The 27882-nt window shown below is 42.6% G+C and overlaps 1 protein-coding gene across 3 annotated transcripts; it reads right to left on the bottom strand.

The window, feature by feature from the left end:
- Positions 1-118: 118 nt before the first annotated feature.
- Positions 119-27882, bottom strand: sh3gl3a (SH3-domain GRB2-like 3a). Of its 3 annotated transcripts, XM_042062070.1 has the most exons (11): positions 27635-27881; positions 11360-11428; positions 11026-11098; positions 10633-10776; positions 9951-10084; positions 7346-7504; positions 6060-6163; positions 5806-5930; positions 5565-5597; positions 3188-3256; positions 119-2215 (listed from the first exon to the last, which is right to left on the bottom strand). In XM_042062070.1, the coding sequence occupies exons 1-11, from the start codon at positions 27677-27679 to the stop codon at positions 2010-2012; spliced, it is 1161 nt and encodes a 386-aa protein (XP_041918004.1). In that variant the 5' UTR covers positions 27680-27881; the 3' UTR covers positions 119-2009. The 3 variants fall into 3 exon arrangements, with proteins under 3 accessions (XP_041918004.1, XP_041918005.1, XP_041918006.1); XM_042062071.1 differs by lacking the exon at positions 5565-5597 and having other exon boundaries at positions 27635-27882; XM_042062072.1 differs by lacking the exons at positions 3188-3256; positions 5565-5597 and having other exon boundaries at positions 27635-27882.

Raw genomic sequence — 27882 nt, 5'->3', positions numbered from 1 at the left:
TGGTCTTCAATCTTCATTTATTTATGCAATATATGTAATAATATATTAATTTACAACACCTATAAAACACTTTGTATAAATTATGCTACAGAACAAAAGACAAGAAAAAGACAAAGGATCTCATGCACAGCTTCCGTTGCAAGTTTGTATTGGTTTGGAAAGGCGTGCTGTGTAGAGTGGTCAAGGCAGAGGGTCGGGTGGGGGAAAAGCTGGAGGAATTACAGTGTCAAAACAAGACAGCGGTCAGTAGTGTGGGCAAACCGTATGCTTTCAAACAGTGATAGGGGTTCTGGACGTACACACGCATGTACGCTCCAGCACTGAGTTCTGAATATGAAGACCCTCCGTGAAGAGGAATCTCCAGGTTCTCTCCGGTTCTCTCCTGGGTTCTGTCATTTTTCCATCGTCTCGTGGTTAATTTGGATAGATAGGAGTGGGTGCTTACACAGGATATGGCTCAAAGCAAAATAAAAAAGGAGGAACATACATCTAAATATTACAGGTGTCTTTTGAGGGTTTTTTTACCCAGAGGAAAGTCCTCTCCCTTCTTTTTTTTCAGTTCTTCAGCATTAAGACTTGAAGGCAGGATATCAAGGTCACAAAAATAGCTTTGTTCGTTATCAAAATCACATAAAAAGGGATACACACCCTCATCTTTAACATTACTAAACTGTGAATTGTCCAGCAAAAACAAGTCAAAACAAAAACAAACAAAAAAAAAGACAAAAGAACAAAAATGACAGTGACCGACGATAATGACTAACTTGTTGTGACTGGTATGACACAGAAGGGGTGTGTGAACACACTGACACATGATCCATTTTCAATATAAACAAGTACAAACATTTCCTTTGTACATCCTGACATACATAGTTCGCATGGCATTCTCTATATATGGCATCACCCTGAAACATAACCGAGCTAGCAATTTAAACATTTATGTATGGTAACATGAAGAAAGCACAACTGTACAGTACATTCCATACTAAGTGGAATGGGTACAGTATTGTCAGTTAAATTTGATTGATCAAGCGCTGTAACCAAGGAGTTTTTTACTGCCTCCATTCACAGAGCAAGCACAGGACTGAGACTGAAGACATAGCACAAAGTAGATATTGTTGTTCTTATAGCTTCCTTCAATCTAATATACTTGGGCAGACAGCACAACGCCAGGCCTATAGTACAAAAGTAGGAAAGAGTCCATGACATTCTATATTCATTCATCAGAGATGGTATCATGGCGGTGACGATATAAAAATGGTATCTCCTAAGCGGCGATGAAGCGCAACCCTTGATGGGAAGAGGGAGAAAAACAGGCTGGAAAAGGAGCAAACTGTGCACATCCAGGGGAGGAGATTCTAAAGCTTTAGTGCAATACAAACACCATTGAAAAAAGCACTTAAACGGTAAGTGTAATACAGTCTTTCTCTTTTTTACCCTACCTGACACAAAGCTTGTGGCACTTACTATGATATATTCTGCATCACAATAAGTAATACCATGTAAACAGACAGGACTTGATAGGAGGACATTCATTGAGTTGCAGTTCAGAAAACTCACAGTTTAAAAATGTGTTTTTTTCGTCAAACACTTAAGACCACGGCAGGCAGGTACAAGTAAGCTCCACATTTGAGCAGAAATATACAGAGACAGCCTAAGAACATACCAACCCAATAAAATGCACCACATGTTAAAAAGAAACAAAAAAAGAAAAGAAAAAGAGCAAGTAACTTCAGAGAAAGAATGAATACACAGTTTTTACTGCATACCACAAACAGAAATGCTGTAGATCTAAAGCTGATACAAAAACAAAACAAAAACGCACAAAATAAATAGACATGAGGAAGAAACGGGACACCTCTTTAATAATGTCTGTGGTGGAGTAGCAGGGCATTCGCTGAGCGGGGCCAAACATAAAATCAGGTAAGTCAGTGTCTACACAGAGTGAGGGGGTTCAGTGACCCCCCCAGTGTTAGACTGCTGGACAGAGGGCAGCGGCCAGGTGTCTCTCACTGGGGCAGCGGCACTAGGACATCCACGTAGTTGATGGGGAAGAAGCCCGACTCACCGTTGATCATGCCCTCGTACCAGTTCTCGTCGATCTGGTTGGTGAGGATGATGAGGTCGCCCTCCTTGAAACCCAGCTCACCTTCGTTCTCCGGCTCGAAGTCGTAGAGGGAGCGACAACAGGGCTGGTCCATGTGCACTTCGGTGTCTGGGGGGCAGGACACAACGGCTTTAACACGGCAGGCTCAAATACACAGCACCATCACACACGCACTGACAAAACCAAGACACTGAAGGGACCAGTGAGTTGGACAGCACTCCCTGAATGCATAGTTGGGATACTGCTCTAACAGCTGTTTCAGTGAACCAGCCTATTAAAGGCAGCTGGGTCAAACACAACTGAACTGACTGAAATCATCAGAAATTAAAGTGATCTAAGAGCTCCAGAGAGAGAGAACTGGACCAGAGATCCTTCATGTCTAACATTCTTACTTTACAAACATTTCTTTTTGACAAATACTAATCAAGAGAACTGAGTGCAGATATCACTAAAATAACTGTTGTGTACTGTATATAGTTATGTACTCTATATATATATATATATATATATATATATATATATATATATATATATATATATATATATATATATATATATATATATATATACTGACTGATTCCATACTTCGACGCAATTGGATAACACTACAACCAATGTTTACTGACTGATTCCTTACTTCGACGATTGGTGCAGCTCGGTTACATAGGCATAGGTAATGAGCATCATTACTCATTGCTAGAGTAACTCACTGAGCAAATTCAAATTGTGCTCTCGTGTGAACTCTGGATTTCCAGGGTAAGCTACCAATGCTCTGAGCTAAAACAAAACTAGCCTGGGAGTGCCCCAGGCTCTGTAATAACGGATCCTATATGAGAGAAGAAACACAGAAAACGAAACCAGTTATGACTAGATCTGCCTTCCAAGAACGTGTACGAGCGACTCAACATCGTAGCATGCATGCAGGAGGAGGAGGGACTTTACAGAGGACACTTGAAATTGTACCACTGTTTGATTGGCGGGTTTGAAAATGATGGCATCACAGACTACACTTTCTTGATAAACAGAGATGAACATCAGTGAGGTGGGCAGAGGAAATCAGATGGATGGGTGGATACTCACAGGTGCCGTTTGGACTCTCAGACCATGACTGAGGCATGGGGGTGAACTGCTCGACTGGATAAGAATGAGCTGGATGACAACACAAGACACAGACACAGTGGGACACAGACACAGACGCACCGACAAACAGATGTGTGGTTTTCAGCAGACATGTGGACTCGAGTCACATGACTTGGACTCGAGTCAGACTCGAGTCATGATTTTAATGACTTCAGACTTGACTTGATAAAATTCGGCATGACTTGCGACTCGACTTGGACTTGAATACTATTCACTTGAGACTTGACTCGGACTTTGCCTCTTTGACTTGTGATGACTTGACATGTCTCGAATCAAAAACTAAATTTCCTGATCGTGGACCAGTCACCCCACAGACGCTTTCCCGCGACTAAATAAAAAAAAAAAAAAATAGCGGAGACAAGCGGCCAGAGCACAGTACAGTACTGCCGCTACCCCCACACGCATTACGCACTGTGTGTAGGGCACCAAGAGACAGAGGAAGGACCAACATTTAGCCAATCACTAGTAGCTTTACTGCAAACTGATTTGCACTCTTGTTAGAGAACGTTTAATGTCAAAAAGCACCAACAGCATGTTACATAAAGTTGATACTTTTCGAGTCCTCTCCATTAAGATCCAACTTGAACTTATGCTAGCCTACTGCATTTAATTGAGAACGCATCCAAGCACGCACGAGAGGGAGAGAAAATGAGTAGGTTCTAGCTGGCTTGTCATTGTTGATGATGATTGATATCTTCTTTTAAATATAAGAAACATATAAAAGGAAATCGTGAAGGCAACAAATACGAGATTAGAGGAGATTGTGAATTATCCGGTTCTCACTAGCCTACTGTACTGTTATAAACTATGAGATCCAGGTCACTATGACATAGCTGCACTCACTGTGATTTGGAAAGTGGACAAGAATATTATGAAGAGTTGTCTTTGCCTTGTGTAATGGAACTGGTCTTAATAGTCTTGAAGTATTCAATAATTTATTTACATGAAGCACATGATATGCCGATTGAAATACATTTCACTCAGCTACTGTAGCTAGGTGGCTACTGGCTACCAGGCTCATAATTCACTTTTAATTGCAAACAGAAAATGTCAAGCAAGCATCATGTCATACATGCTTCTCTTTCCAAGGGAATGAAAGCTGTTTGTGCCAACTTAATATCATGCTTATCGTTGTTAATATTGTGCTATACATGTGGCACAAACAATGTTTGAGTTTGTGGACTAGCCATAGGCTATATTTGAACGGAGCTGGTAAAAAAAGGATCATTATGAGAACGTGTGACACAATGGGCTTAAAGTGACAGTGCACCATTTACAAATGAGATAAACAGCATCAAATGTGTAGTATTTCTTAAGAAATGAATACTTTAAAACAAAATTACTGTCATTATTATCTTTTAAATAATATAAAAGTGTTGACCTTGGCTTCCCTTATGAGTCGCCACTGCCAGACAGCCTAATAAATTGTTTGCAGGCAAATCTGTGGCCTAGCGCAGTGAAATGCCATCAGTCAAATTATTACTCATCCTTACAGTGGGCTCCGCAATTTGGAAAAACAATATATATATTTGCAGCTGTGCTGAGTGTTATGTAGCTATCCTTTTACAGATTACACAGGTATGCGCATGCATATGTCGTAAAAGATTACAAGACAGAAACATTGAACATATTTTAATCTGTATTTATAAACAAAAAATACTGTGGATTAGATGGAAGTGCTAAAATTATGATCGATAGTCTAATAATGGCATTATTAAGTGAAGAGTACCTGATGACTTGTTCAGGACTTGAAAAAGATTGGGACTTGGACTTGGACTCGACTTGGCTTTGATGTGACTTGGACTTGGACTCGACTTGCCCTTCTCTGTATTTACTTGGGACTTGACTTGGACTTGACTGCTAAGACTTGGGACTTACTTGTGACTTGCCAAACAGTGACTTGGTCCCACCTCTGGTTTTCAGACACCAAACACCACAGTTAAACACATTGGGCCCTGAGTGTGTGTGTTAATACAAGGGCAGCCAGGGTGTTATGCCAAAAAGTATCTTAAACTGGTATAGGTGTTTAACCTTTGGATCTTTCATAGGCCTACAGTACGTTACTGTCAAATCTGTGGTTTTGTCTAACCATGACCACTAGATGGCAGTACAGACAAAATGTTCAGAAAGGGCAACAGGATAGTTATGATCAAGCCAGGCTTGTTGTGTAACCATCCAGAATCTTTAAAACACACTAATTAGAAACATGAACATATAAGAGTATTTAGATTTTCATGTTTCGAATACATCAGAGTTCAAGGAGTTTAAATGACAATTTGTCAAATTTTGTGAAATGTTGAAATGTTATGACACCTACTGTTGCCATTTAAACTGTGGTTGGTCTGGTGATCTGTAGGGGACAATGGACTGATTACACAGATATATAAAATAGGCCTCACTGGAGAACAATACTAATAAGTAAACAACAAAAAACAAAAACAAATACAAATTCCATACCACACAGATTCCACAAAACAACCAAGGTATGCAAAGTCAATGTATGAAACAAATGGCAGTTTGCTTGAGTAAAATACCTGACTCGGGGTGGGCAAGCCTACCTGTTGACTTTACTGATGAGCTGTACGATAAACCATTGTGCTGTGTGCTGTTGATGGACTCCAGACTGCTCATGATGGACTTTGGCTTGAATTCTTTCTTGGGCCGGCTACTAGCTGTGGTTATCCTGTCAGGATTCAACAGAGATCAACCCAGTTTAACTCAGATAAGCCAAAACAGTGCAAATATTTATTTGTTCATCGTGGTATGTGCCCTGTGACCTTCTAGATAACAGACACAGACTTTCAAAGCTTACCTGCTTTGGATTTTACTATTGAGCTCCTCAAGGATCTCTAAAGACAAGCGGTGATATTCCAGAGCTGCCTCAACCAAGGCTGATAACTGGCTCACCTGTTCCACCTGTAAACATCAATAATGGACAAACATCAACAACAAGAATCAGGCTAACCAGTACTACAAGGGCCATCAACGACAAATAATGTAATTCTACATATCACCCACTACTCCATCTATTAAATCTGGTGGATTTCTTTGAAATGCGTCACTCTTTCATGTCTTAGGCGTGTGACTCATTCTGTGTTGGCTATCTTCCAGAGCAGAGCCGCCTCTGTTTGCTCTCAGGCTGATGAATCACCCGAGCCCCACTCTACCAGCCCCAAGTATGGCTATCGAGGTATTAGTGTCATGACACCAACGGACATCAATAAGATAGCATCTTTGAGGAGTCTAGTCTATTTTTTCTCAAGGTGCATCAATGATCAGAACTTATGAAGATACAAGAATGGCTTGTCAACCTCTTGTGAGAGCTGAATAAAATTTTGGTATCATACAGTTGAAGAGAAATTATGAAAACATCACAAGTAGTGAAATCTTTATCAGCGACACCCTTTTCCTGTATACTGTAAAGTTATGTTCAGACTGCAGGCATATTAAGATTTGTTTCTCAAATCGCATCTTTCTAGACGACTGCCCACACTGTTCATTTTTGTGAATGAATCTGATTTGAGTGTCCCATGAGTGGGTTGCTGTGGTAACAAAGTAGGCTTCAGTAGTTTGAAATCCTATTGAAGCGGCCGAAGCGTTCACAGACTGTTAGGCAGAAATCTGACTTTAACTGTATCTCAAACCACCTCCAAAATGTAGTTTGAATCAGATTTAGAAAAAATCATGGTCAAAAATTCACGGTCTGTGTTTTTTTTTTTTTTTTTTTTGCTGTTCAGATTATCAAAACCAACCTACATACCATCTGGACATGCTCAAAATCAGATTTAGGCTGCAGCCTGAACATACCCAGTGTGTAATTGGCTCATTCATTCCCTCACTCTCCACCTCAAGCAGGTGTGTGGTGAGCGTTCTGGCGCATGGGAGCCCTGTATCACCCAGGTGGGTTAGAAAGGTTCCCCCTTCACTGTTAAGCACTTTGGGTGCCTTGATAAAGCGCTGTATAAATGCACATTGTTGTTGTTGTTATTGTTGTTGTTGAAGTGTCAGATTTTTTCCATGCTGGTAACTCTTCCATAACTGGGATCTTGAGTGAAAGCTACCACTGAAGCCAGTCAGGACTGAGGTTGCTGAACTCACGTCATTCTCCAGGAAGTTGAACATGCTCCTCTCAGCCAGCTCTTTGGACTCCTCGAACTTTTCCACTGCCTGCCTGACCTCCTCATCAGGGATTTTGCCCTGCCTCTTCTTCTTGTAGTCAAAGTCTAACCGTCGGCCCTCCAGCTTCTTCAGATGATGCTGTGGAGAAAGCAGGACTGGGGTTAGATAAGACAGTGCCATGTGGTAAGAGACAAAAGTAGGGACATAGATGCAGAAAGATCTCTAACAGACAACAATTGGGCCTCTGTTTGAAGCCGTGAAGGTATTGCATGGCGATGGCCATTGGCCATTATTGATACTCTTCGACATTACAATGGAAACATGCGTTCTTACAATACCAACATTAGGTGTAATCAATGTTCTTAAATCTAAACAAAGAAAAGATGGGAGGGAAAATATTAATATGTTGTCTCTTTAGAAATCCTATATCTTTAGAAGGTTTCAGGCGTTAACTCTGTGACCTGTGCTAATACAAGAATATGTGTGTTTTAGTTCATGTATGCCCGGCGGAAACTTTCCAACAGATCATATGATGTGAAAGAATGCCTTAGTAAAGGGAACACAGCGAAGAACAGATTGTTATGAAAATAGAACACAACACAGAATGTTCTTTTCGTCCACTCTTCACAACAAGCTAGACAGGAACCAAGTGACACTTCACACCTTCCCATATTTGACCCTGCAAGGCGAAACCAGTCGCTTTGGTAAAATTTACAAAATTAAATTATTGTGCTCAATTGAACGGTCATTAACTAAGCTTTCCAACGATATGTGTATCGAGGGTATTGCAAAAAGTATCGCTAAGATAACCGCATCCAAAGTTGGCATGGTTCTCCTTTCACGATACGCCAGGAGACAATCACAAATTGTCACGTGCGATAGTGTGAGGACACATCTATTATTAGCCTTACGGTAGCGCGACTTTGAAGCGGATGACTGACTATGTCCAGTTTCATCAACCGAGTGAGTGTCCTTTTCTGCCCCCTAGTTAATACCTGGGACGGTCATAAGGTGTCACTATAGAATATAATTAATGTATTTCGGGGTAAGTAAGGGGAGAGGAAGGAAGTGGTTCTGTGTACACAGATTGTCTATAGGCCTACTTTTAAAATGCGCTACGTCAATGGAAAACTTCTCCTGGTCCGTAAAATGATGCCAGGATATTTCTAAAAGTTCGTGCTTTTGACCGTTCGTGCCCTAAAAGGCAAGTCTTTCACATTCATATTCGGTTACATCTGCCAAGAACGATAGAGAGCTGACACATTGAGTAACGAGTAAATAAATGAGTCAATTTTAGCTCTACGGTAAAACCTTATAGCGGCGTGGACAAAGGGAATGACTGCTAATGTGTTGAATCTTCACCTTAATAAAGTCAGGGTTTAACAGTCAAAACGTATGTTTATCCGTGAAATTTGTTCACAATATGAAAGTGTAGACTGTATACTGTTAAATTATGCGAAAACGTGAAATTCGACATTTTAACTCATACGTTTGTTTATCGTGGATTTTCTCAAAATAGCACTGTGCGCAAAACGACTGGTTTCGCCTTGCAGGGTCACATATGAAGGTTCTGTGCAAGACCAGATCGGACTGGTTTGAGCATTGCAAGACGTTGAAGATGGCTAAGGCCGAAACGCATCCGTCTGTGACTGCTTTCAGTTAATTAAATTCACAATATACACAGCTTGAGAGTCATTCCTTTTTACACACCCAAAACCTACATATGAATTGTTTTGGAGTTGAGCGCACACACTTTTCCCGCTTGAGCATTGTGAAACACCCAAAACCAAATGTAAGCATAATTATAATGATTGTATCCACATTAATATAATGAAATGTACTGAACTTGCTGTATAATTGAGTGATCATCCTGACTGTACTTTGGATTTGGTTGCAGGAACTTAGATTAGTTAGGTCCCCGATGCTGTGAATAAAATTCTCTGCATCAGTTTTCATTTAGAACATGGTCTGCTTGTTTTATTTAAAGACCATTAGTAATAATTATGAGTTTTATGAAAATGTCTAACACAGGTGAATAATATAAATAAACTGCTCAGACCTACACTTCTTCTACAAATGAAGGGTTCAGATGCAAAAGCCTCTAAATGCCACCTATGTCAAAAATGAGATAAAGATGGTGAGGGGATGCTCTCCACACATAGTATACGCTAATCAAATAATTTAACTTCTAAACCCACTAAATACCACTCTCTTCCTGGTCTGAAATATCGATTTATAGGCAAAAACCTATAGGAGCCTGAATTTAAATGCTCATTTAAAAGAAAAGTGGTCAGACGGATTTAGAGGGTTTTGCATCTGAACTCTCCAACTGGTGCAGACATGAGGTAAGATAAACTTTTTTTCCCAGCAAGTTGATGTCTATCTAGACATTTTGTGTGTGTGTGTGATTTTGCTAGGAGCAGTGGTTTAATGGCCACTACAAAATTCTTTTGATATTCTAAATAAAGCTACTGAAACAGAAACAATAGAAATGTTCCAAGGACATTTTCAGAATAAGAAAAGGTTACCTTGGCACGTTCACAGGAACATAACTTTGAGGTAAACAGTCATGAGTTCAGCTCACCCCAATCTCTTTCAGGTCTTTGTCCTGCAGTGTCTGTAATGGGTCAATGAAATTCTGCTTCACGTTGATGTCCAAGGAGTCCTTCACCTCAGCCATCTGTTTCATTGCCTCACCTATGTCCAGCAACGCATAGCCTGCAGGGAGAGAGAGGGACAGAGAGAGAGGGAGGGAGAGACAAACAGACAGAGAAAGAGAGAGGGAGAGTGGGGGAGGGAGGAAAGGATAGAGGGAGAGGCAGAGGGAAGGAGGGACAGGCAGAGAGAGGAGAGAAACACTCAGTTCCACAACAGTTTTCACAGCCCATCTCCCTGCTGAGATAGTCAGACCCAACGTGAGGTCAGCTCAGCACTGAGGGTCACCCTGGCCAATGGCAGCTCAGGTGAGGCATATCAGTGACCATGTGACACATTACAGTAATGCAATTCTGAAATCCACTTGGATTATACATATACAGTATATATAGTCAATGCTCTAGTTTTCTGTGACTTAAATGTTCTGGATTCAAAGGTTTCACACATGAGGAGTGTGTGGGATAGGGAAGTGTTAGTGTGTGTGTGTGTGTGTGTGTGTGAGTGTGGTTAAAACCATTCCAGCAGACACTGATTCTCTGCCCAGTGCGTGCTCTGCTGTGATTTTCAGCGCCGTGTGACACGGTGCGGACATGTGGAGGATGAAACCGTACCGAACGCCGACTCCTCCCCCAACTCGCGGCCGTATCTCAGCATGCAGTCCCCCAACAGCCCCTCTGGCTGCGGGTAGCCTGTGGTCTTCACCTGCCCCCGGATCTTCGACACGGTGTTGAGCATGCCAAGCTTGGCCCTGGAAGCTGAGAGCACACACGGCACAAAGTCAAGCCCATTATCTTCCACCCTGGATGCACTGCTGTCAGCTTGGCTCTCTCTCAAACCGGCATTCTACAGAGCATCAGGCTCAACTATGGCCGGGTGGAGGGATGATTATGCACGGCAATATGAGGCATGTTTCCTTTTCTCATTCTAACACAAGAGCGTTAAATCAGTCAACTTGTCTTTACAATTATAAACCAATTTCACTGCCGCTCGGCTGAGCATCATACCTGGGTTGGGTTGGAGGTATTCTGTGGTTTTGGACAACAGCTCAAAAACGGATTTGTTCGTGACGTCAATTTTCTATATTTATATATTAAAAAGAAAAAAGATAAAAAAAGAGGACAATAAGGCAAAGGCAAGGTGAAAAAAAGTCATGAATGAATCACACTTGTCTATTTTTACATCTCTGACACACTTTCCTTCCACGCCTCTCCAACAAAAGTGGGCAATGGCGGACAATGAGGTCAGTGTAAGACACGGCTGCCCTTGAGTAGACATGAGTGGCTCAAATTACTGATGGTGGGGGGGGTGGGGGTGGGGGGATGCATTAGGACTGCTCACCCTCTCCATCTCCATGAAGTCCTCATCCAGCTTCGTTCCCTCTGCACCACTTATCTTCTCACTTAAAAGCTGCAGACAGAGACAGAGACGCACACAAGGACAAACAATAAGATATAATTGGAGAGGAGAAAACAATAAGGTACATAGGTAGGCATGTCTGAGGAAAGACACAGCGAGTTTGTGTATGACAAAATGGGAGCGATGCCGTGAAATAATCCAGAAAAGTGAATTGAGAGCTAGATAGAGGAAGAGATACAGATAGGGAAAGGGTGTGGGTGTGTGTATGTGTGTGTGTCCACTGCAGGAGAGAAGGATTAGGTTCCAGGGCTGCATGGGTGCTAATGGAGGGATGTCACTGGTGTGTGTGTGTGTGTGTGTGTGTGTGTGTGTGTGTGAATTAGCTAAACCTTGTTAGCTGGTTACCAGCAACAAGGACAAGTTCTGTAATCACTGCGTGTGTGTGTGTGTGTGTGCACTATTATTCACTCTCCTGCTCAAACAAAATGTGTGCGTTCCAATTAGTATGAAAATAAACACACAGGCGAATAAACACATACAGGCGAATTCTCTCTACTCGTAGCTAAGTAGCCTGACCATACGCACAGTGTGTATGGCCAGACACCTGTGTGTGTGTGTGTGTGCGTGCGTGTGCTGTGCGTGTGTGAGAGCCACTGCAGGGGGGAAGCAGTGTGAGGGTTTAGTTTCCAGGACTGCATGCATGGGTGCTGATGGAGGTGGATCTCACAGGTGTGTCCTGCTGCCTCCAGCCTCCCCATCACCACCATAGACATATGACTCATATAGATCAGTGATAGCCACTCCTATAGCGTCCCTGAGGACACCTGCCACTGCCTGAAAACACAACACTAACCACCAGCCACCCGTTAGTGGTACACCCAGAGCACATGCCACCACAAGACAAAATCCTAACGGATGATTCTTTCAGACAGAACAAGAAAGAAAGTCTGTTTGTGCTCTCTCACTCTTACTCACACACTCGCTCAATCACGGCTTCTTACACAGGCAGGCCCAACGAGCGTTTGACACAGAGACCGTAACTCATTACATTACATTACATTTGGCTGACGCTTTTTTAACCAAAGCGACTAACAACATGGTAAACAGTAAGTTTTAGAACAATTCTCACAATTTTAGGACAGTTTAAAAAAAAAAAAAAAAAACTCAGAGGCCTGCGGAGCTAAGCTGATTAAAATACTGTGCATAACTGACCCAACCAGGCTAGACTCTGGGGCCAAACCCACACAATGATGAAGCACAGCTGAGATGGGGCCACGGCTCCCTCACATATGAACTCCGTGGTCCCACAACTTCAGATTTACAGGCTGGAGAAGCACAAAGGCTTACAGTCGTCAGCTAGAAACATCCAGAACAATCAGAAAACTTAAAAGCGCAAGTCCATCAGTCAGTGAGCCAAAGGCTTTATTTACATCTTTACAGAGAAAACCAAACAATGTTGCATACGGTCATCCATGTGATCAAACAGTGCTTTATCAGAGAGGAGAGTTACAGGGTCATTCCACGTCAATTCAACCAGGGCCCACGCACTTAGGTCTCAAAACATTCTGAAAAAATTACCAGGTGTACCTATGTTACCCAGGAGACACTGTAAAATTACTTTTATTTAAGATCAATACTTTACAGCCAGTTTTACGGGGGGAGGAGGTGTCGATTTTGTTCGGCCTCTTTTTTTTGTCAAAGTTCACAAGCCCATAGCGCAAGAACTAAACCATGTAGAGTAACCTGTGGTAACTCTATACAAAACATATTGATCTCAATGGTACATTTTGTCCATGTTCAGGGTGGAAAGTAAAAAAGAAAGATTTGCATAAGACAAATAGGTGTTGTGAGAGTTTTTCTACTTATCTCAGTAAGGAAAATAAATCAAGAGCCTATGTTGAGTACAAATATGCCTTCTGAAGGCCTAAACAGACCCCAGCCAAAAACTCCAATAAAATTTTGATCAACTTTGAGGGACAGCTATGACTATGCAGGATCATCTAGACCAAACGTGACGATTTTGCTCCATACTATTCCTATTTATGAACCAGCATGCACAAATTGAGCCTCCTACATGGTTTAGTTCTTGTGTTTAGGGCTTGTGAACTTTAACAAAAAAAAGAGGCTGAACAAAATCAACACCCCCCTCCCCCTATAAAACTGCCTGTATCTTGGAAAGTATTGATCTTAAACGTAATTTTACAGCGTGTCTCCTGGGTAACATAGGTACACCTGGTAATTTTTTCAGAACAGCTGTTGAAACGCCAACTTGTTAACGTTACATCATTGCAACTGTGGGTGTTAACTCTGTTTTCTTTATACATCTGAGAAGTCTCTTTTTAAACCCAAAAACTATACATGTGCCTCAAGGGGGTTGTCTTTGTGATATTTTTTGGCATAAAAATCTAGCCTAAACTGTACTAAAAAATAAAATATCACAATCAAAACCTTTTTTATGTAAATGACTTGTACTGTGTGTCCTGGAGAAGACAGCTGGAGATATAAACCCACTATGAGAGTGGATTGAGCAAAGTAAAATAAAAAAAAGAAAAGAAAGAAGAAAGAAATTTTGCCTTCATACTTCTACCTTTCTACCTTTGGGCAGCCGTGGCCTACTGGTTAGCGCTTCGGACTTGTGACCGGAGGGTTGCCGGTTCGAACCTCGACCAGTAGAAAGCGGCTGAAGTGCCCTTGAGCAAGGCACCTAACCCCTCACTGCTCCCCGAGCGCCGCTGTTGTTGCAGGCAGCTCACTGCGCCGGGATTAGTGTGTGCTTCACCTCACTGTGTGTTCACTGTGTGCTGAGTGTGTTTCACTAATTCACAGATTGGGATAAATGCAGAGACCAAATTTCCCTCAAGGGATCAAAAGAGTATATATACTTACTTATACTTAAAACCTTGATAACCGGGGTAATATAATACTACGATTCATGAGAACCGTCAGAATCCTCTGTATTGTCTACAAGGCCACTTTACGGAGGCCATACTGTTACAATAGTCTTCAACCAACAGCACAGTGCCAGGGAGCGCTTCCAGGTCCCTACTTAAACAGTACCGACTACAGGTGAAGAGGGGCTGTGGACAACTGCACGTCCATGACCTCTTCCTACCGCTGGGATTCAAAATGCAGAGAGAAACAGAAGCCCTCTGCATGAGAGGCACATCTAATGGGATCTATCTACCAACACACACACACACACACACACACGTCAAGCCAGTGAATGCAGCAGGGGAGCCATGAGTGCAGAAGAACATCAGTGTTGCCTGACAGACAGACTAAAGTGTGAGAGAAATGGCTTCCTGCTACTTGCAGGAAATTGCTACCCTACTAGCAGTCGTGACGGTGCTGGTTCTCGCATGAACTCTACTCCAGGCACTGTGTTCCGCCTTTAGATTGGCACAGACATAGTTTACAGTGCCATGAGACGAAAAATGAATGAGAAAAAAGTCATTGAAGACACCACTGTTGTAGGAGGCACAGACATTAGCCAGGAAGTTGTGTCATAATGGCTTGCAAAGTAAAAGTAAGGAATTGAAAGTAGACTCTGCAGTCACGATGTCAGGCAAGACTCACACGCAGGTTTCCAAGGCCATTAGCCCCTCTGAGATTCTGAGAAAAAGGAACCCAGAACGGAGGTCAAATCGGAGAGGCGAATCGGTGATGTGACGGCAGCACTGCATCAATTACACAGGAAACTCTCAAAGAACAAATCCCCCAACCCACTAAACCACCTGGCAATTAGTGAGGACAGAAAACAGCAGGAGGCTTGGTCGACAAATAAATAAATATATAAATAAAGCTAAATATAGCTGGTACAGTAAGTGATAATCAATTCTGCCGGATACTAAAAGGTAGGTCCAATTAGTAGTCAGACAAGACAGGAAGGAGCATTCTGGTACATGTAAATTTGATGTGACTGCATTTCCAATCAGGCAGTAAGAGCACAGACACCATGATCCATGTATCTGTTCATGATCGTGATTTCTGATTGGTCCAGGTCCAGACGGGTGGAGTGACTGTGACAAAAAAATAAATAATTCAGTGGAAATGCATGGATTCAGTTGCTTCCGTAGCAGCAACTGGAATCCATGCATTTTCACGGAATTATTTTTGGAATCTGATCCCTTATCATACCTGTTCGTTCGTACTCGTCGCTCGACTTATCGTGACTAAATTCAAGATGGCGTCGAACGGTAAAATTCCTTAAGGTACTGTCTGTATAAATCGTCTTGTAAATAAACTACCAGTGCTTTTTCAAAGTTTTCTATGTCTCGTTTTAAATGTCAAGGCCCTCGGAAGTCTACCAATGAAGTATGGAGCTACTTTGAGCCTCGTAAATGGTGTAAAACAGTGATTTATTTGCATGGCTAGGGCGATGCCCGAGGCACCACAACGAAACACTGTGTTGGTAGCATTGGCTAACTAGCGCCAGATTTCTGAGTGCAGGGGACAAGCCGAGGTGAGCTATGAGACATACATTCACACTCGGTATCATGTTTCAACACACTTTAGGTCAAAATCACACCGGAATTATCCTTTAAGTGGTCCTTGGTCTGAAAAAGTATGAGAAACACTGTGTTAGCCTGTAGCTAAAGAGAAGGTATCGCAGGCAGAACTACCTGAATAAGCAGAGCGTGCTGCAGTGGCCCTTTCCTCCCACTCATCTTCACCAACGCAAATGGCAGCACCACAAACTACACTACACCCTACAGCAAACTCTGTGTGAAAATGTGTCTCCTCTGATGTGTGCTTAAAAACACATTTCAATGTGAGACCATGCTTTTGTCTTGAGCAATTGCCAGAGCTTAACCCTTGATCTCGATTTCCCAGACCTGAGGAGGTGTACTTTCCGTGCTGGGGATGTTCCTGATGTCATTCCATGTTATTGTTGACCTTTGTCAATGCCCTCCATTTCCTGCATAATTAGATTTTTCTTCTCTCTGATGCAATATTGTGAAGGATATAATGACTGTCTACTCTTCAGAGTGCAATAGGACTGTGTTTCAGTGACCTAGCCATCAACAGTCTACTTGTACAGCTTCCGTTTAACCTGCAATTTCACAAGAAAAGAAGAGCATAGCTACAATAATTGGAGCAGGAAATGAATTTTCACACAGAAAAGAGAGAAAAAGAAACACAAAACCATGAAGCCTAAAAGTTTGAGTCAAGGGAGCTTGTTGAACAAAATAAAAAGATGACCTTTTGGTAAGAAAAGTAACTGAGGGAGCGGAAACTAGGCTATTGAAACTAACATTTGACATTTCTTTATATATAACGGTATTTGCTTTGTCGAAAATAAGTCCCTTCTATAAGCCCCAACCTCTGTGGATAGGTTTTTGCCAAGGACAAACCGTCCTCTAGGCTACGTCCTTCGAAAAAAAGAATCCTTTTAGCATAGCCTACATGACAGAGATGCAACAAATCTTTCTATCACAGGGTTGTTGCAATGCTTACACTGAATCACCAGCACTACAATAAATACCCTTACTGGAAAGATGATGGAATTAAAAAAACATCCAGTCCATAGCCTATTCTCCACAGGAATTTGTCATATTTATCACTTGACATAAATAGCCTGACACAGAATCTAGACAGCAAACAGAGACATATTGTAAAGGCAGCATGCCAGACTCCAAGCAATGCAGAAGCTCATCAGAGTTTGCCTGTGGCACACACAAATCTGTGATCTGAAATCTCTACTCCATCCCTGTAGTATCAGTTTTCAGGCACTGAACGCAAAACCGACCAACTAGGTCAGAATAAATTTAGCCCACATAGAGACAGAGAGAAAGTGTGTGTGTGAGAGAGAGAGAGAGAAAGAAAGAGAGAGAGAGAGAGAGAGAGAGAGAGAGAGAGAGAGAGAGAGAGAGAGAGAGAGAGAGAGAGGGTGATCCTAATATGGAGATATTCCTTGAGAAGCATGAGGACAAGAAAGACACGGACAGGAGGACTCTGCTGACTGTCTAAGAACACGGTGCTCAGAGAACAGTCAGGGAGCCAAAGAAAAGCTGATTACCTCCATCATAAGTGGTTTCAGTCTAGAGCAAATGGAAGGTATTGGCCTCTGCTAGGCACGGTCCCGGATCTACACATAGGAGACCATGGCCTGTTGGTGATGGGGGGGGGGGGGGGGTTGGTGCTTGGCACGGTCTAGCAACGAGGACTGCCATCTCGAGAGCAGCACAGCTGCGCTCCCTGCAATCTCTGGCCGCTGCTTAAGTCCAGGAACTCATTTACAGCTGTCCACAGACACACAGAAACAGTGAGACCCTCCATGGTCACTGTGGCCTATCGTCTCCTGCCATCTTCCTCCTCAAGAGGCTATAACACCAGGGCCAAAGACCGCTATTAGGCCTCCTCATCTTGGCAAATTGCTCACACAGAAGAGGAAAAAGAAGACACAAGAACACGAAGAAGATGACATTCAGAGGTCTTGTAAAGCTGAGAACTGAGGCCCAGACAATGCAGGTGCCCCTGGGTTGAGTTACGACCACGACAATCAGACTCCATGTTCTTTCCTCAAAACAGCTTCCTGCATGTGAACAATGTGTTAGAGGGGCCTGGCAGGTTATGAAAGAGGTACTTTGTAGCAGAAGAAACACCAACCCTTTCCTCCCCTGAGAGCTCAGACAATACAGAAAAGCAATAAAAGAGACACATCCCTCTCACGAAACATGCACCGTTCCTTCTTCTTCAGGACAAGCACAGATGTGTGTGTAGTACTGTACTCGGTCAGAACTTAGACGGTTCAATGTCTCAGGCAGCTGGTTTCATCACTAATTGGCTCATCCGACTGATATAAGAGACTGGAGAGAACTGCAAAAACCTGTGGACTTTGATGAAGTCTTTTTTGCTGCACTATACTGCATTATTGTTCATTACTGCATAAAAATAAATATAAATATAAATATAAGGAACACCCACATCTGTGTGATCCAATGACTCCTCCCTTTCTTTACATGATCAGTCCTCTCCTGTGAAGCACCGCATCGGTAATCAGAAGTGCGGTGGAATTACCTTTTTTACTTGATAACAAAATCCAAACGTTTGGATTACAAAGATGGTTGGTAGGCTAAATCAGTGAGAAAAATATGAATTCAATAAATTAATAACACAAAACATATCATACAATTTAACTGTTGGCCAAACACAACAATCAGAAGCCTACTACTGTGTATGACGTTACATTACATTACATTTAGCAGACCCTTTTTTACCAAAGCGACTTACATATGTCAGCTATATTACAAGGGATTAGATTGTCCACGGAGCAACTTGGGGTGCCTTGCTCAAGGGCACAACGGTGGAAGCCAGGAATTGAACCGACAACTTTCAGGCTACTGCACGCCAGACCAGCTCCTTAACCACTACACTACCACCGCCCCGACAATGCAGCAATCAATGTTAGTCATTTCATTTATCATTTTTACTCTACTCTTATTAGGATAATTCTGGAATTCCCTGAAAGAGCTTTTGGTTGACGTTCCGTGTTGGACTTAAACTCCCATTCAGCATGCACTTGTTTCTTCCCAGGCTGCCCCTCAAATTACCTAACTAAACCCCTTCCCAGCACAGTGAGTGAGTCAGCAGCCACTACTCATACTCCCACTTACACAAACCAGCAGAAGGAAACGCCATCAGTGCACTGCAATGAGTTCCGGGCACCCTGAGAGCAGGCAAGAGCCTTTAGCCCATAACAACAGCGTCGTGGTAAGGTGACAAGGAAAAGTAGACTAGGCCTAATAGTACTACAAAAGTGGCATCTATGGCCTGGAGATACCATCACTGGATGTCAGGGGAATTACATTCTTGGCTGTTTCATTGTTTCACAGACCAAAAAGGCCTAAATCGTGTAAAATTGTTGTGGTAAATGTACTAGGTGCCATGAAAGCTTAGGTTTGGTTTAATTAAAGGAGGCACAGTGGCTTACTATAAAAGTGTAAGCTCTTCAAATCTCAGGCCTGAAGGCAGAAACGAGATGGCTCTTTTTCACTTGAAATTCCGCTACTGGCTCAGACATGAAACATACTGCTTCATAACAATACATACATCATAGTGTGTTGTACACTGCTGTGCCTTTGGTAAACCACACTGACTACTGAGTCTTTTCATATGAAATGTAATCCTTCATAAAATAGCAGTCGCTCTGTACACAGAACTAGTGTGACCACATGAGACACGTGGCTTTCCTGTGCAATATCTTGCCATAGCTGTCAGGAGTGTGTGTGTGTTGTACTGTGATGTGTTAACTGTCCAGCACTGCAGCTGTCAGAAGTACGGACTTCAATCTCCCTCTCTTCTGCAACAGCTCCACTGGTCCACACGCCCACCAAACAAGCACAGGAAATGTCAATAATACCCCATGCATTGAGACAGAATGGCTTTAATTTGAGGAAACACGTACGCTTTGCACAAAGAAAGACATACAGACAGAGGAAAGGCTGAGAGGAAATCTGGACCGGACGTCACATGCAAGAGCCGAGGGAGCACAATCTCTTGGTTCTCCAGTTCAACGGCACAGGATTTCAAAACAATCCGAGGCAAAGATATCAACAGGTCACGTCTTGAGAAATTTCATGACTTTGGAATGAAAACAAACTCGATCTGAGGAGCATCGTAACAAAACAAGTGTGTGGTCTGAACTGTTAGAGCTAGTGGCAAACAAAGTAGCACTGGAGAAGACAATTGAGACTGAGGTCGGGGCCTACCCCTGGGAAGTCTCCCTGGCCTCCTGTTGGATGTGGGGCTGGGCCTGGGCGTCCGTGGCCGATAAGAGCTTGTGTATTATCCCACCCCGCCCCTGCTTGGGGAAATGGAGCACACATTTCTGCACAGCTTCCTGAGAGACCCTCTCCCACCACACAGCTGCTGCGGCAAGCATCCTGCCGCCAGCGGCTCCCCGCCACACTGGCCTGTTCACAGGGACGAGCCTCAGCTGGGCTGGGCTCAGGGTTGGGACAACGACCGCCCTCCACCCCGCCCAACTCAAGTCCCGTTCTGCACCATGGATGTCTCTGTGAGGCTCGAAATACCCTGGAGTCCTTAGCAGTGCCATGACATTTTCCTCAGCGGTCGACAGGGCAAAATAAATACTCGGCTACTGATCGATGGCTTCTGGTTCATATTTGTCCGTTAGGACAGAGATTGGTGGTGCTCGGTTTCAAAAACAACCGAGTGGCCCTTTGAACAACAGGAGCAGGCTTGAAGATGCATTAAACCACCACCAGCTGATTTGTTTTTATTGCATGGATTGGACCCAGACATTTCCCCTGAAGCATTAAATCTGCCTTGCAGGAGACAGACAATGTCTATGTCTACCCCTTCTGAAACCAACACTATGCAGCGGCTGCACAAGGAGTTAGCATTCCATGCATTTCGGTCACAAATAAACTAAATACCAGAGTCCAATACTTGGAGTGAGAGTGAGGAGTAAAGTCATTACGTCTGACGGGAGTGAGCGAGAACACTCCGTTAAGAGGGTAATAAACACGGATGGCTCTGTTAAGAGTGAGGTTCTTCTGAGGGGAACAGGTCCTTTGCATCAATTTGGCAGAATCAATACGGAGCGAGCCAGATGACTGTCTGAAGAGCTGCGTAAATAAGGCCTCTGGCATGCAGCTCAGCCCTCTGTTTAGACACAAAGCTGTATCTCCTCTCAGTGAGAGGATTTAGCAGGGCTGTACATTAACTTTTTTTGTTCATAGCACTGGTTCTACTGAGGTTGATAGTTTTCTAGCACAATCCACAAAATCTCTAGAAACAGTATGTCGTCACAAACACCTCATCTCATTTTAAATGAGGGGTTATTGGTGCTAAGATGGTAAATCATACATAGCACAGACTGATTTTTTGTAGCTACATAGATGTAGCACTGCCCACCCATTTAGCCTTACCCACATGGAGCCCACAGGGGAAGGAAGGGGAGCTGTCGGTGTTGCGTTGATGAACACAAGCCATTCAAGCCTGCACTGCACTACACAGAGTGAGCAAGTCATAAGACCAAGGAGCTTTAGCGGTGACAGCCATGTCGACCCCTTTCAAACACTGCTGCTGAACTGCAAAGCGTAACACACACACCCACAAAGGTAGGCTACAGGATGTTAACAAGCAGCCGGAGGTCTGCAGAGGGGTTAGAGATAACGTGAATGAAGGGTTTTCAACAATTTCCCACAGTATATTTACATGCTAGTGAAGGGATTGACAGATGGGCATGCTGCAACAGCAACCCCGTCTGGTGTTTTCTCCATCAAAAGCACCAAAAACATGGAGGGAAACAGCCGAGTTAGCCTACATAGAGTCATTATTGTTCATTAACAGCAGTCAGGCTCCTGGGAGTAGTTGGTGCTTCGGTGTGGTGACAAATCTCAGGCAGAAAGCATGCGACTGCTGAAATGTTTATGAGCTGTGTGACCGCGCCTTATGAACCCCTTATGAATCCTTAGCACATCATCATCCATATTTCATACAGCTACTTTCTATAGCTCAGTTCCATCCTCATGAAATGGCAAATCTCTTCAAATCCTCTTCAACTTCCTGCCCTCCATTACTATAGCATCCATAGCCACAGAGAAGCTGGAAGCTCATATTATTTCTACTGATTGTTACTTGGTTAAACTAAAGGGGGCTTAATGAATAGTTTGTGAACAGGAAACATGACAACAGCAGTAATTTACGGAAATTAAAGTAAACTTCAGATCACAATGGAGAAAGAATGGGATTACTCTGCATTATTAATGACACTGTGGAATCTGAGATTATTCCGAGGTCTATTCTAAAATAACATGAGCCAAATCCCTCCGCTGGGCAGTGAATCATCATGTGATTTTTCCCAGAGCTGCATTCCCATGGTGCACCACACCTCTGTGCAGGGGCCCTGCTGAAGGCGTCCTCCTCCAAGAACAAAATCATCCATAACCTCTGACAGGAAACACCAGCAACAGTTTCACAAACCATAACAAGCTTCCTAAGAAGGTAGAGACAAGCCAAGTCATTGCACTTGGCTGTAGTAAACTCAACATTTAAAACTAATTCAGTCTTTTCAAGCATGATTTTGGTTGTGGTAGACCATGATAAATGGTCGCCAATTCTGTACAGACTATGAAAGGAAGCTTTCAGATATCCCAGATCTGTGTGATTTCTGAGTGATCACTGGTAGTATGGTGTTTTAATGCACTGAAGGTCAGAGGCTAAGAAAAGTGTTTTGTTAACAAAGTTGTGTCAAGTTAACATTTGTCTAGGTGAACTAAAGAAAGGAGTGCAAAATATTCAAGTGAGAACTCAGGGAGGAATTTAAACTAAAATGTAACTGCCACATTGTGTTGACACCAAAACAGTCATCATTCACAGCCTACACGCTCTCGGTGACAACTATGTAAACCTTGTTGAAAGTTTTGAACTTTGTACTGTCAACAGAACTGAAACACTAACATGAAACTGGCCCATGGGATTGCTAAACTAATTATCCATGTGTCCTGATAGGCCTATGTGGAGTTGTGCATGCAGAGCCACAATACTTTGACACTGTGTGGTGATGTGGCAGGTGAGTAATCAATCATGGGAGGTGTGACCGATGCACGTGACATTGGCGATGACGTGAGGGCTCCGGCTAATAACAAACCATCACCACAGGCTTCCAGATCTCTGTGTTTATTCAGCTGTGGCCGTCCAAGAGTCACTCCCTGTCCATCCTCCATTGAAAAACAATGGAAATTATGCTCAATCACAACTCACCTTACCTCACAGCAAATGATTGTTTAGTGCAGTGTTTCTTAACTGGTGGGTCGGGACCCAAAAGTGGGTGACAGAACCGTTCCGGGTGGGTCGCGGAGCTTGTGGTTAAAAAATCAATTTAAAAAAATAAATCGCCCATTTAAAATGCTAACTCTAATCCAATATTGGACTTTTATTTTGATAGACTTTATTTGTATGCCAGTCATTGCCATGGACATAGACAATGTTTATGTGACAGGTCATGTTAGACATAATTTTAGCGGTAAAGCAGCTATGGCCCTGAATATTTGAAGTAGGATATGGTTTCACTTAAATTGAGACAAAATGGGACAAAAACCTCAGTGTGCAGTGTTCACTGAATTGCTGGCACGAGAGAAAGTGCCACATGGAAACAAAGCACCCGTGACAAAGACAAACCTGTAGAGTTCTTTGAAAGGTGACATCAGGAGTTGAAGACTTCACAAATGTAATGCCAAACATCAGCATGTTCCAAACAAGTAGGCCTACATGCAGGCACTACACGTGTCTTACCATGTAGCTCACCATATCCGTTAGTTTGATCGCTAAAAAAAAACATACTCTTATAAAACACTGATAGATAGATGACATCTTGTACTAGGCTACAATTGTCAGAATAGAAAAATACCTGCAATGTTGTTTTTCTCAAATTGGAAGGACTATCAGATAAGACATTTTTCAAACTAATATGTTTGTGTGTGGAACACACATGGCAAAATAGCTTTGATAGAAAAACATGTTTACAGTAGCCTACAGTAAAAATTTTAAATTGTTGAACTCTGCTAGATACTTCAGGTGATACACAACAGGGATCAGATTTTCTTCCTAGTGGCCCTTAGGGCCTGAACATCTGAAACTGGCCCCTGGTACTGTACATTTCTACTGGCCCCAAAGTCATTTTTACATAACACTGCTATTTTTCTACATTGTATTTTACCCCCTCTTTCTGAAAGTAGCTTCACATACTTAACTTCAACAAGTTAGCATCAAATGTAAACTGAAATGACTCATGATGTTGATGGGCAGAAAAACTGACACTGGTCCAACATTACCTACAAACTTGCCTATTTACTTGCCCCTGGCCTGTGGGCCAGTACTTGTGCTTAACCGTGATACACAGCAATGTAATGTGTGTACCATATCACATACCATACCATAGCACATTGTCTTCAGGATCTTCTCCAACACACATCCTCTACATACTTACAGCACACTGCCCCCACCTACCCCCACACACACACACGCACACAGTCACTGCTCCACTCCCCTCCCGCCCACACACACATCTTCACTGTCATTACTCACATACATCATACATACAGTACTCTGCTTGCAATAGTAAGTCCCTTCATCATACTTGCAGTACACTGCCCCCCCCCCTCCCTACACAGCACATTATTTCATTAGGAAGCTTCTCCAACACACATCCCCAACATACTTACAGCACACTGCCCCCCCTCATACACAGCACATTGTCTCATGAGGAAGCTTCTCCTACACACATATTGCACACTGCCCTCTCCCCACATACACAGCACGCTATCCCATCTCCCCTGTCATCCCCCCAACACACACAACAAGACCCCTGGCAGTTGGGTTAGCCCCTTGAGCCGTGGATCTGCCCAAAGTTTCTGCCTTGGTAAGGCCATCCTTAAAAATATTTTTGTTTGCAGTAACAGCCAAAAAAAAATAAAAATGGGTCGGTAGGTAGGTCAATATTTTTTTTTTTCAAGATTCAAAGTAAAAAAAAAAGTACAATTTTGGTCATGGTGATTACGTAGGAATGAATTTACACAAATGTGCATATCGTGACGTAACTGACTGGGTCTTCAACCCGTGCCTTCAGGCGCACCATTGCAAACCTCATTCTGATGCAGGTTATATAGACCAGCCTTTCTCAAACTTCTTTGACCTGAGGCCCGGTCATGGCAGACTTTTGGGTCATAGGGCTCATCTACATGTACCCAGAAAGAAGGCTACAATAGCTCTTGGCCACGTTATATTGAAATTTGACTATACAATACTCAATGCTATACAGTGTATTATACAGTCTCTGCTCTGTTTCTAAGGAAGTTCCAAAAAACAACGTCGTTCTATTAAGTTTCGTTAAATAAATAAATAGCCTTCCAACAGGTTGAAGCGGAGCTTTGATACCAACGTTATCGATTAGTTTCAGTTTCTCTCGCGCAGACGCGCATTGAATGAATGCTCATACCACCACTTAATTGTAGGGCTCCATGTTTAATGACATCGATAGCAGAAACGTTTGTTTTCTTTTTTCGTCGATCCGCGGTTTCTTGATCAACTGCGCAGCAAATTATCAGATGAAGCACCGGGCCTAATTTCACTCCACGACTCCGCGGACCAGCAGTCTCCATGTTGCGGACCCATATTTTCAGAAATGCTGAATAGACCACAACCAGTTTCAATACTCCGACACGGTCACCGTTAGACTAGGGGGAGAAGGGATGAGAAAAGATCTGGCCACAGTTCTTCCAGAACTTCGTGCCAAGTAAAAGCGTTGTCAGTTTGTGTGAATGAGCGTAGGCCATAGTGTGACATGCGTAAAACCAATGGTGTAGAGATGACGCCACAGGTTTTTTTTTTTTTAAGTGAGCCACGTTTGCATGTAGGCAATTTATATTCACAATACTTGGGCCTACTAAAAGAAATATTATTTTATTGCATTTGTATTGGTTGTTTATTGTAAAAAAAACAATCGGTCGGTATTAACGCAAGTTTACAACCGGCAAGTCGGTCGGACTAAAAGGGGGAAAAAAATAAATATTTGGGTCGGTTCTAAATTGACAGGGTCGGTCGGGTTACGGCAAACGAAAATATTTTTAAGGATGGCCTAAGGGAGTTTTTTTTCCCTTGTATATCAACGCAACCCAAAGCAGCAAGTCTAGGCCTACATCCTGAAAAAACACAACATGGTGGCATTTCTTAAACAATGGAGTCATTTCAACAGACAGAACAATGACACATTAGCTCTTGCATAGTATTCCCCAGCTTTAAATGTCAATTGGTGAGAGGAAAGAAAACATATTACTACAAAGTGCAAGCCAATTGTCTTTACCACAATTCTAGCATCAAGCTTTTTGGGATAAGACATTTTGTTCCTAACTTTGTAAAAACAGGAGAATCCTCCAAGCACATAAATTGCAGTGAAATGCCAGGGGTTCACATGATGGCATGTTGGGCAGGTTTCCCATTGCTGTAACTTGTTCAGACAGGCTCCCGCAGCTTAAATAGCTGTACAGCACAGTTTCAAAACTAAGTGTGAACTAAAGCATTAATTAAGGGGATAAACAACACTATCAAGGTTCAGATAATCAGCAATAATAAAGGCCACATTGCACATCCTGACAAACATCCACTGTATTTCATTCTCGAAGATAGCTTAAGATGGCCAATGTGATTATGCATCTGTCTTGGGTGTAACATTCTAAGCTTACCAGTATTCACTTGGCAATGCAATTAAGGTCGTAGTTCTATACATTAAATTCACAGTTTACCTGCCAACGACACTCCCAATCTGCACTTATTCTATATCTGATCATTGAAACATCACTTCTGTGTTCAACACACTGTCACTAACGTTATTTGTTAGGGGCTCATATCTTCGAATGTGCCAATCAAGTTACAGAGTGAATAAAGCTAGGTCTATAACGTTATATTTAATCTAAGTTTGAAACACTTGGTGCTTAGACAAAATGCTGATATGTGCTGATATTAGCTGGTTAACTTTTCACTGAAGATCGAATGTATTCTTTGCTTTCACGACACAATGTTTACTTTTTAGCAACCTAGTGTCATCAACATCCCCCTAACGGATTATCAACACTAAAATGCAGTCATTGTAACGTTAACGTGGGTAGTCTCTCGTAGACCTGCTGTTACTGCTCCATCTGAGCGTCTCTCGCACTAACATTAACGTTTTCATAGTGCACTTGTTACCAACGAGTCAAAATCGGATGATAATTTCATTGTTAATCGTGGTTAGCCATGCCTTAGCGTTACTTTACGATGTGTAGGTTAACGTAAAGTTAACTAGCTAGCTGGCTAATTCGTTGGTAGGCTATAATGTGAAGTAACGTCAACGTCAAAAGACAGTTATCGTTAGCTCCTTTCTCTAATGCCATTGCTTACAAAGGCGTAGCTTCGTAGAGGTAATAGCTGAAATATATGCTGCGACTTAGACAAAACATCATATGTTACCTTTTGAAGAAACTGTATTTTAAACAAGTAATGATGTATTATTTTCAATTTCAACGTTTCACCACTCTAACTGGTTGGCTAATTTCACATGCTGCATTCCTCAAGCAACCGCTGGAGTGAGCAATGCAACGCTAACGTTATCAGACTTGGGGGGGGCAGTGAAATGGCTGGGATTGTTGAAGTAAACAATAGGCTGAGATTTTCAGTTAGAGGGTGTAAGGTCGCAATATAATATCATAATAGTGCAAAGACTTCACGAAATAAATTGGGGCGTCTCCTCCTTACCTGACTCGCTTTATGAAACTGCTTCTTAAATCCGGCCACCGACATCCTCAAAATGTTCAAAAACACCACAGAGAAAAGCCGGGGAGGACAATGAATGTAGCCTACACTGAAAGTCAGGTGGACAGTAGAACTATAGCGCTGAAATATTACGAAGGTGGTTTTGTTACAGCTGCTAATTACAATCCATACACTTGCGTATTTGCTTTGAGTGACCACTCAGTACACGAACACAGACAGTTTTTTTTCTA

Source organism: Alosa sapidissima, chromosome 14 (genome assembly GCF_018492685.1).
Source record: "Alosa sapidissima isolate fAloSap1 chromosome 14, fAloSap1.pri, whole genome shotgun sequence".
Taxonomy (NCBI): Eukaryota; Metazoa; Chordata; class Actinopteri; order Clupeiformes; family Clupeidae; genus Alosa; species Alosa sapidissima.
This window is presented reverse-complemented; position numbering and strand designations above follow the sequence as displayed.

Bases quoted from the DNA above. Each gene is read 5' to 3' on its own strand.
- sh3gl3a (XM_042062070.1), bottom strand. From the start codon at position 27,679: ATGTCGGTGGCCGGATTTAAGAAGCAGTTTCATAAAGCGAGTCAG. The intron at 11,099-11,359 runs GTGAGCAGTCCT...ATATAAATATAG, and splicing joins ACTTCATGGAGATGGAGAGG to AAAATTGACGTCACGAACAA. The intron at 6,164-7,345 runs GTGAGTTCAGCA...TGATGTTTACAG, and splicing joins TCAACTTCCTGGAGAATGAC to GTGGAACAGGTGAGCCAGTT.